Source organism: Nicotiana attenuata, unplaced genomic scaffold, assembly GCF_001879085.1.
Source record: "Nicotiana attenuata strain UT unplaced genomic scaffold, NIATTr2, whole genome shotgun sequence".
In the NCBI taxonomy this organism is placed as follows: Eukaryota; Viridiplantae; Streptophyta; class Magnoliopsida; order Solanales; family Solanaceae; genus Nicotiana; species Nicotiana attenuata.
This window is the reverse complement of record NW_017673243.1, coordinates 106,090-116,663: the sequence shown is the minus strand read 5'-3', so window position 1 is coordinate 116,663 and position 10,574 is coordinate 106,090. Positions and strand designations below refer to the sequence as shown.

General features: G+C 38.6%; 1 protein-coding gene across 1 annotated transcript; it reads left to right on the top strand.

Moving 5' to 3' along the window:
• The first annotated feature begins 5,242 nt into the window (after positions 1 to 5,242).
• LOC109215821 lies at positions 5,243 to 7,688 on the top strand. Its single transcript, XM_019379935.1, has 4 exons — positions 5,243 to 5,629; positions 5,747 to 6,321; positions 7,399 to 7,483; positions 7,554 to 7,688. The coding sequence occupies exons 1-4, from the start codon at positions 5,243 to 5,245 to the stop codon at positions 7,686 to 7,688; spliced, it is 1,182 nt and encodes a 393-aa protein (XP_019235480.1).
• The last annotated feature ends 2,886 nt before the right edge of the window (positions 7,689 to 10,574 follow it).

Here is a 10,574-nt window from a genome sequence, read left to right as displayed (position 1 = left end):
GAGCACAAAAATTTCGCTTCTATTTGACAAGTAGTTGGGTACTCAGACTTCCCCAAATTTCTTAGCAACCACATATTCACACACTCTCAACCAAACCTCACCCAGAAATCAACATGTGTTTTGAAAAACAATTTTGACAATTTTGGGGAAAGGGTGACTGCCATTTGAGCCCTAGGGTTGCAGAATACCAAGCAGAATGAACGAGAAAGTGAAGATGAAGAAGAAGGAGGAGTAATGATTAAGCTTTCATACCTGATTCCTTGCAATGAGGAGTGAGATTTGAGGGATTTTACAGTGATGAGGAGGGAGGGAACCAAGAGTTTGAGAGTTTAGTCGTTTGTGTTCAATTTTCGTTCAAAATGAGCAAAAGCCTGGTTTTACCTCGCAGAAGTCGCAATTGCGACAGAATCTTCGCAATTGCGAAGTACATTAATTGTTGCTTGGTTCGCAATTGAGAACATATCTTGGGAATTGCGATGGGAAAAGTTCGCAAATGCGAACTATTTTTCGCAATTGCGAAGACTGCCCCTGCATTTTCCAACAGCTACTGGTTTTGGCTTTCCGGGTCATCCCGACCTGCTCAAATCAACTCCAAAAATTATCAAACTTGGCAGATTAGTTACAAATAATATTCTACGCTATTCTAAAAAAGAAAATTTCAAAAACGACTAAAAATTTTGAAAAACGATGGGTTGCCTCCCACCAAGCGCCGCATTTAACGTCTTGGCACGATGCAAAACAACTTTACCACTTTTCTCGCCACTTGGATGATATGAACTGGGCACCTAGCTTGGAATCAAGCTTGTGACCACGAGCGAACGGGGGTGGTAAGTCGATGATAAAGCCAATCCTTAATTTCTTCATTTTGCACTTCTTGGCTCTCATGTGAGGAATGTCATTTTGTTTTCTTGTTTCCTCAAACTGTAAAATGAATGGTATGAGTTTTTCCTCCTCGTAATCCTCCATTGATTCGTGTAGTTCAACTTCCATATCACCACACAATTCCAATGTTGAAAAATGCTTGGAATGTGATTTCAAACCTTCACTTTGCAATTTTTCTATTTTGACATCCTCTTCTTCCCCCGGACTAGAGTCAATCTCAACCGAATTATTATTTACACCGGTTGACTCTACTTCCATATTTTTCTTGGCAACATTAATACTCATAGAGTCGGTTGGCGGATGTTCAATTCTTGAATCCTCAAAGTAAAGCTCACTTTCTTCCTCGGAATTGGATTCTTCTTGGCTTTCTTCCACACTCTCAAGTTGGTGGGCATAGTGAGCCTCAACCAATATTTGCATTTGATCCTCCAAAGTGCGAATGTGTTCATCATTGTATTTCAAGCCTTGTTTCAAGTCCTCGAGTGCAAAGTTGTGCTTCTCCTCATTTTCAAGAACGGTCTCCAACATGCGCATTATTTTCTCATTTTGAGCATTTGAGAGCTCTTCTTGGTTTTGATCAAGTGCCAAGGAAGGATTTTCAACTTCTACATCCAAGGAGAATTTTTGGCTCTCATTAACTTCCGAGGCTTTTTGGACCTCTAAAGCTTCAAGCATTTCTCCCATTTGTGAATGCAACCTCTCAAGTGCCAATTCATTTTGGAGACTATTTTCCAAAAGCTCCTCCAAGGCACTTTGTTCTTTGTTTCCCCCTTCAAGTAGACACTCCAACATGAGCTTGAACTCTCCATTTTGTCCATGCTCAACTTTTTTCACTTCCATAGCCCTATAACTTTCATCACAAAAAGTAGAATCATAATAGTAGGGGCTTGGGGAAGGGAAGGAAAAATAAGTACAATCATCCCAATGACCATTTTTAAAACCACACCTATCACACATACTCCACTCATGGGTTTGAGATTGTGCGCACAATCCACCCCCGGGAGAATTTAAATAATTTTGCCACGAGTGTGGTCCTCCACAATAAGGATAAGGGTCATCAAAGTATGAACAACTACATCCGACCAATTTTCATTATACGATGCCATTTTTCAAAATAAGAAAATAAACAAGAAACAAACAAGAAAAATAGACCAAGGTAAGAAAACTTAATTACACAAATATTCACAAGTGCCATTAAATTCTACTTTGCTTGGGAAAGTGGGTTAGAATTTGGTAGAAGTAAATATCAAAGACTCAAGGCATTAAACCTTGTTTGATAAAATCGCTTAGGGATAAGTGGGTTTTATTTGGCACGTATTGATTGTTACTAATTGCAACTCTTTTACATCTGAGAAAATTATAAAGAAGAAATACTACCCAACTATTGGGAAATATTGGGTAGTTGCTTAGACATCATTTGCATATCAAAGGGACCAACCATTAGAAATATATCATATTAACACCGATAGCATTACATTTCATTAAAGGGGACACAACCTTGGTTTCTTTAATCTTATTAATTACACCTTCAATATTCCAATTGGTTGTTACTTCAAAACAAACTAAATTCATACTTTTGCCACTATTAATTCACACTCTTTTTACCGTTAACTGGATAGGATTACGGCTTTAGTCGAGTAACACACTATCCCAGTAACCTTTTCACACCTATTCCCTGTGGGATTCGACCCCAACCTTGTTAGGTTATTATATTTGACATCGACCGCCTTACACAATTTATAAAAGTGTAATTTGAGCGTATCAAATTTTGGCGCCGTTGCCGGGGAAGCTAGTCGGGGTCGAATCCCACAGAGAACAATGTGTAGGCGATTAGGAATGTAAGAAAATTATCGCTTATCGCGCAATGCCAAAAAATAAGAATTTGGTTTTGAAAATGTTTTATATCTAAATGCGGAAATGTAAACTAACCTAAAAAGCAAGTAAAATGATCAATGGCTACAAGTATGGTTGCATCGGGAATTACACTCAAGTAACGATCCAATGTATTTCACGATTTTACAAATATGAGCGAGTTTATGTTAACTAGCCACGGATAATAATTCTTAATTAGCTTCTTCCGAAGACTAACGAGACTTCCTAATTGAATTATCCCTAAAACAATTAGAAGATTAAGCACACCCGGAATGGCTACAAGTAGTTTAATCCTATCCCTAGGTAGAATCTATAAAATGAGGGTTAAAGCCTCAAGTTCTTGTTAATTAATCTTTCCCAACCCCAAACTATCTTTTCCAAAATTAATTCGGAGTTAATGGGCGAGTCCTAATCCCTTTGGAAACATTAAAGAACAAGAATAATTAAAATAACAATAACTCACTTCATAAAAGAATAAAAATCATTCAATACATAAGCACAACAAGGTATTTAATCCACACTTTAAATATGAATATTTCCATAAACAAGATTCAAGTGTTGGAAATAAATACTACACACTTAAATATTCAATACAAAGCAAGGAAATGAAGAAGTAAACATAAATGGGTAAGAAATCTTAACCACAAGCTTCAATCTTCAAAACCCAAGTGTGTGTGCAAAACCCTAGCTTCAATACTTGTTCTCTCTAACTCTATGAACTGAAAATAAGCCAAAGATATGCCAAAGATACTTTACAAATGAGCTGATTTGGGTATTAAAGGGTTTGGGGTCAAAAATGTGAAATTCCAAAACTGCCCAGTTTTCACGCCCAGTTCTTCATCGCGTTTGCGTTAACAACTTCGCGTTCACGAAGGTTTAATATTCTGATCTTACGCGTTCGCGCTTGGACCTACGCGTTCGCGAAGCTTTAGGTCTGGAGTCTATGCGTTCGCGTTCAGGTATACGCGTTCGCGAAGTTTTTGGATTTTGAACCATCGCGTTCGCGTTTGTCCCTTCGTGTTCGCGTAGGTTAGGTTTCCAGCTCCTTCGCGTTCGCATTGTGCCTTCGCGTTCGCATTGTGCCTTCGCGTTCGCGAAGGGCAAATCACTGGCAGGCATCATTTTGTTCATTTTAGCTCCTTTTGATCTGTTTTCACTTGGTTTTTCCACCCTTTACTTCTAAATCACTTAGAACCTGTAAAATGGAAGTAAACGACATTAAGTACACGATTTTATCACTTAAACACAGCAAAAAGTATAGGTTTAAAGTCAAGATAAGCTGGTAAAATACCAACTTATCAAACCCCCAACCTTAAACTATTGCTTGTCCTCAAGCAATAAAAGCGATAAATTCTCCTCCCAAGTAGTTAACTCAACACATCCATATAATGCCAAGCCAAGAAGGTCTACTATAAGCACAAAAACATGACTTAGATTGGTACCAACAATTACTCCAAAGCATATGAATTTTCAAGCACTTCTCATGAACTTCATTATACTTCAAGTGCTCGAATACTAATGCAAATCAAAGTAGCAATCAAGTCATGACACTAAAGCTTCAAAATTTGCCTCTCTATCACAATCAACTTTCTTTGGTCATTCCTTCCAATTGAAAATGGGATTCAATTCACAACTCAACTCTCATGTGCCCTCACATTTTAGAGAGGTTCCCACATTCATAAATCTTAATTCAAAGCAACAGTGGGATATCAAATGGAAAGAATGTACTCTCTCTCAAAAAGATGTTCAAATGCATACAATTAGTACCATAGGCTTGCCCTTCATGTATTCCTCCACTAATGTAGACAACTTGGTTCAAAATCAATTAGGACTTAAAGGGTAGTAGTTTAGGCTTTTGGTTAAGGTAGGGCACAATTTTGGTTAAAGTGACTCAAAACCTCCCCAAGCACTACAATATTTACAATTAAAGTCCACTTCCTTCAAAAACATTTTCCATCCTTTCTTCACTTTTCATTCCACACCTAGTCTTCCCTTTATTTACGACTTTTTATCATTTTATTCTATATACCCTTCTTTTTTTCTTTTTCTTTTTTTTGTTTTCTTTCCTTTTCAAAGTCAAGGAAGATTTCATATATTTTTTTTTCTCTACCTTCCACCTTTTCAAACAACTCCCTTATCACAATTTTTTAAACCTTCACCCCCAAACTTAGGCTTTTAGCCTATGTTTGCACTTTCAAAGTACTTAGGGAGGTAGGGTGCCAAAAGCTAGATTAATTAAAAACAAATGATTAAAGCTTGTAATATGGTTGCCAAAGAATAAGGTTAAAGGCTCAAAATGGGTTGACTAGGGAAAATATTCAAGGGTAGGAATTTTAAGGAATACTAGCGGTCCAAGGAAGGCCTAATATCATTTTTCAAATCAAGTTAGTCTGTAATTTCGCCTTGAAGCACATTCCGGGCAAGTTCTAGACTACAAGTAATGCAAAAGAACTCACAATAAATCTCTAGTGAATCAAAGTTGGAAGCTATGCTTGAGCGAGTGTTGCAAAATCAAGAAAATTCCGATGCTTCCATGAGGAACATGACCGAGGTTGTTGGATCTCATACCGCCTCCATCCAAAAATTGGAGATGCAAATGAGAGACCTCTCCAAAGAGCAAAATCAAAAACAAAAGGGAACACTCCCTAGTGACACGGTTGCAAATCCGAGAGGTAGTGGGAGTGGCCCAACTTCTCACATCATGGCGATCACTACTAGGAGTGGGAAAGTGCTACACGGAGAGGTTGAACAAACGGTTCAAGAAGAAGAGTCCGAACAAAGGGTTGAGGTTGAAGAGCCAAGTGTTGTCGAGGTTGAAAAGATTCCGGACGAGTTGAAAGTGCAAAAAGAGAACCGGGAAGAGGTGAAGGAAAAAGTGAAAGAAACACCAAAAGCTCTTCCTCCTATTCCTAGACCTCCTCCCCCATTTCCTCAAAGGCTCGCAAGAAAGGTTGATGATAGCAAACTTGAAAAATTCTACGACATCCTAAAGCAATTAGCGGTGAATATTCCTTTTGTGGAAGCTTTTCAAGAGATACCGGGGTTCGCTAAATATTTGAAGGATTTGATCACCAAGAAGAGGACCACAAAGAATGAGGTGGTAAACATGACTCACCGGGTTAGCTCTATTATTGCCACAACCCTTGTCCAAAAGAAAGAGGACCCGGGAGCCTTCACTATTCCATGCACTATCGGGGCGCGTGAATTTGCAAGAGCCCTCTATGACAATGGGGCTAGCATCAACTTGATGCCACTTGCCATTTATAAGCAAGCGGGATTAGGCATGCGAAGGCCAACAAGCATGAGATTACAAATGGCCGATCGTTCCATTAAGCGACCGGTAGGAATTGTTGATGATGTGATTGTGAAAGTTGGAGGATTCCAATTACCCGCCGATTTCGTAATTCTTGATTGTGCGGTTGATAAAGAAATCCCTATCATTTTGGGGAGACCATTCCTAGCCACGGGAAGAGCACTCATGGATTCCGAGCGGAACGAAATTAAATTCCGGGTAAATGATGAAGAAGTCACATTTCAAGCAAGCAAGGGTATGAAGTTGCCCCATGAGTATGAAAGCATTTCAATGATAGATGTCAACGGCGCCAATTTTGGTAACGTCCAAATCCACTACTAAAAAGTAATAGACACGGTCGCATGCAATATAATTTACCCAACTATGAGTCGGGGTCGAATCCCACAGAGAACAATGTGTAGGCGATTAGAAATATAAGAAAATTATCGCTTATCGCGCAATGCCAAACAATAAGAATTTGGTTTTGAAAATGTTTTATATCTAAATGAGGAAATGTAAACTAACCTAGAAAGCAAGTAAAATGATCAATGGCTACAAGTATGGTTGCATCGGGAATTACACTCAAGTAACGATCCAATATATTTCACGATTTTACAAATATGAGCGAGTTTATGTTAATTAGCCACAGATAATAATTCTTAATTAGCTTCTTCCGAAGACTAACAAGACTTCCTAATTGAATCATCCCTAAAATAATTAGAAGATTAAGCACACCCGGAATGGCTACAAGTAGTTCAATCCTATCCCTAGGTAGAATCTATAAAATGAGGGTTAAAGCCTCAAGTTCTTGTTAATTAATCTTTCCCAACCACAAACTATCTTTTCCAAAATTAATTCGGAGTTAATGGGCGAGTCCTAGGGTTAGCTAATCCCTTTGGAAACATTAAAGAACAAGAATAATTAAAATAACAATAACTCACTTCATAAAAGAATAAAAATCATTCAATACATAAGCACAATAAGGTATTTAATCCACACTTTAAATATGAATATTTCCATAAACAAGATTCAAGTGTTGGAAATAAATATTACACACTTAAATATTCAATACAAAGCAAGAAAATGAAGAAGTAAACATAAATGGGTAAGAAATCTTAACCACAAGCTTCAATCTTCAAAACCCAAGTGTGTGTGCAAAACCCTAGCTTCAATACTTGTTCTCTCTAACTCTATGAACTGAAAATAAGCCAAAGATATGCCAAAGATACTTTACAAATGAGCTGATTTGGGTATTAAAGGGTTTGGGGTCAAAAATGTGAAATTCCAAAACTGCCCAGTTTTCACGCCCAGTTCTTCATCGCGTTAACGTTAACAACTTCGCGTTCGCGAAGGTTTAATATTCTGATCTTACGCGTTCGCGCTTGGACCTACGCGTTCGCGAAGCTTTGGGTCTGGAGTCTATGCGTTCGCGTTCAGGTATACGCGTTCGCGAAGATTTTGGATTTTGAACCATCGCGTTCGCGTTTGTCCCTTCGCGTTCGCGTAGGTTAGGTTTCCAGCTCCTTCGCGTTTGCGTTGTGCCTTTGCGTTCGCGAAGGGCAAATCACTGGCAGGCATTATTTTGTTCATTTTAGCTCCTTTTGATCTGTTTTCACTTGGTTTCTCCACCCTTTACTTCTAAGTCACTTAGAACCTGTAAAATGGAAGTAAACGACATTAAGCACACGATTTTATCACTTAAACACAGCAAAAAGTATAGGTTTAAAGACAAGATAAGCTGGTAAAATACCAACTTATCACCTGCAGGTCTCGATAGATAGGTCGAGAGTCCTCCAAGTAGGCGATCAACTCAGCGGAAGATGTTGGTGCACTCCATTTGCTCCGGAGTTGCTTGTTAGGTCAGTATGATTTAGATGTGTATTGTTTGGTATGGCGAGGCTCTGTCCCTGCCTTTTTGAGAATTATGTATCCTAAGAGGCTTGTAGATATATGCCATGTACGTAAGAGATTGTATGGCCTTGTCGGCCTATGTTCAGTCTACGGGTGGTTATTTTGGTCTTAGAGGCCCATATATCTTATGTATAATTTGGTATTACATGTTGTATTCTATCTATTTCAGGGCAGCCTCTCTGGCTCAGTTATCTGTGATAGTATAATAAGAAAGATACGTTATGTTGGTACTCGATTGAGTAAGGTACCGGGTGCCCGTCACGGCCCATCGTTTTGGGTTGTGACAAAAGTGGTATCAGAGCAGTTCTGTCCTAGGGAGTCTACAAGCCGTGTCTAGTAGAGTCTTATTTATGGGTGTGTCGTGCACAACACTTATAAGCAGGAGGCTACAAGGAATTTATGACTGTCACTGTTTCTTCTTACTCTAGATCGTGTGGTAGAGCTCACTTATAAGAATTCAAATTCCAAACTTCTATTTTATTAGTAATAAGACGATGCCTACGTTGAGAAAGATGATCGATAAGAGATATTGCTGTGGAAGTGTTGAATTAGAGGAAATCGATTTTGCATCTTGCTTATGATGAGTAAATGCGAGGTCTTCAGCAGATCATGCGTGTACTAAAAGGTGCACGGTTCTTGATAGGAGCTTTTAGGAAAGAATACTTATCCACTCTTACGGTAAAATTGAATAACAGAATCGGAAGTTAGACACAAGTTGCAGCAAGTAAAAGAAGCAAGGTGAAGAAGTGTACAAGGTACCCAATTAATACATATTATAATTATTTACCATTCAGGAAGGGAGATATAAGCATTTTGAATTACCTTCAACAGTAATGGATGTACGTACAATCGGCCACACCTATCTCAGTCATGCCCTATGGGAGCTAACATATATGGTTTAAGAGAAGGACAGGATAGTAGGATCCGACTGGGGTTAGAGTAACCCAAAATGATGAATGGATGGTTTGTGTTAGTTGACATTTCCGAAGGATATTACAAAGGTACTAATAGATCTCCTTGTGAGACACCCAGGTGGTGCGCTCTAGAATATTACAATTAGATGTGAATACTAGCGTGATCAAATTTTTTTTTGAAGATAGGCACTGAAAGCCTGGAAGGGATAAATATTACCTTAGTGTGACTCTCGTCCCTAGTAGAGCGAGGGGGTTGAGCAACCCGAAGAGCCGATGAATGAAGCAAGCAGAGCTAAAAACGAAAGAATATCTTGTTGAAGTTTCAGAATAAAGTGATAGACAAAAATGTTAGCATGAAATAAGAAGAGAGCTAATGAAGCATTAAGAGTAAGATGTGATACATGGATGAGAAAGGTAGGTCGAAAAGACAGTATTACAGAATCTATAGTCAAATGAAGAAAGAGACGAGGGGTGATGGGCCTTAAGACAACGAAAGAGTATAGGCCATGCAATCACGTCCTCATTTCGAGAAATACGTTTGTGACTCTAACATGATTAACAGAAGGGAAAGTTAGACCCCAGAGTAATAGAAATCAATATGAACTGGTGAACAAGATAAACTATACATGAATTATGAACTGAGTGATTTGATAATAGCAGTATCATGAGACTTTCAGATTGCGTTACTGCAGTAATAAAATGGACAACACAAGAAGACCCATGACAAATTCGGAGGTTGGTCATTCAGGAAAACGTTTCCCTAAAGCAAGCAATGTGAGCAAAGTTAAGCTTAAGGGACTATATATGCCAGTTACACTAAGTGCCACCATTGCGAGTGAGGAATTTTGTTATCCTTGGTACAGAAGAATTACCACAAGGCAAGCAAGGGTCATTGATGATGCGAAAGTACGCCAAAGATGGAGTGGAAAAACATCTATTGGCAAGTCGTCATAGCTCCAAGTCTTAGTACTCCCCTAAAGGGGGGAATATGGAATTGTAAAGGAGGAATGCGATAAAATGAGAAAGGGATGGGATTGCACTTATCCAAATCCTACAAATATGCTACGATTCCAAAACATTATGTAAGCACGACGTCAAGAAAAGGAAGTAACGGTTCCTGCCCGAGATATTATTGATAGATAAGGGTCCAGTGCATGAGGCAAGTTAAGACAAAGGAAATAACCCAATAAAGATTACATGAAATATGGACATGAGGATGGGCCAACAAGTAGTTAGTAGTTGATTCATGAAGAGCCTAGTCATGATTAGACAAGAGGTTACAGACAAATCAGTAGATCACGCAAGATAAATATAGTGAACCCTAACATGGAGATTCAACCTCGCAGTAATGTCATTATAATACTTGACATACATTCAGATATGAGTCGGGGTAGTTAAAGGTACCGTATGAATGTTACGGGAATAAAAGAGAGTGTCATTGGGAAGACAGTCAATATATCAGTTTAAAAGTAACCCTACCAGCACAAAGGCATGGAGGTAAGTAACTACAGATAGTTATAGGCGAGGAATGACATTAAAAATTCTGTCGAGTATGCGATATAATAAGCTCGCAGCTTTACAAGAGTCAGAGGATCCTCCCTAAGTACTACAATGAAAGACTAGATGAGGAAATAAGAAAGAAGGCTTCAACCTAAGCACAATGACCTAAAGAGGAAATAATCTTATAACAACAGTCTCACAAC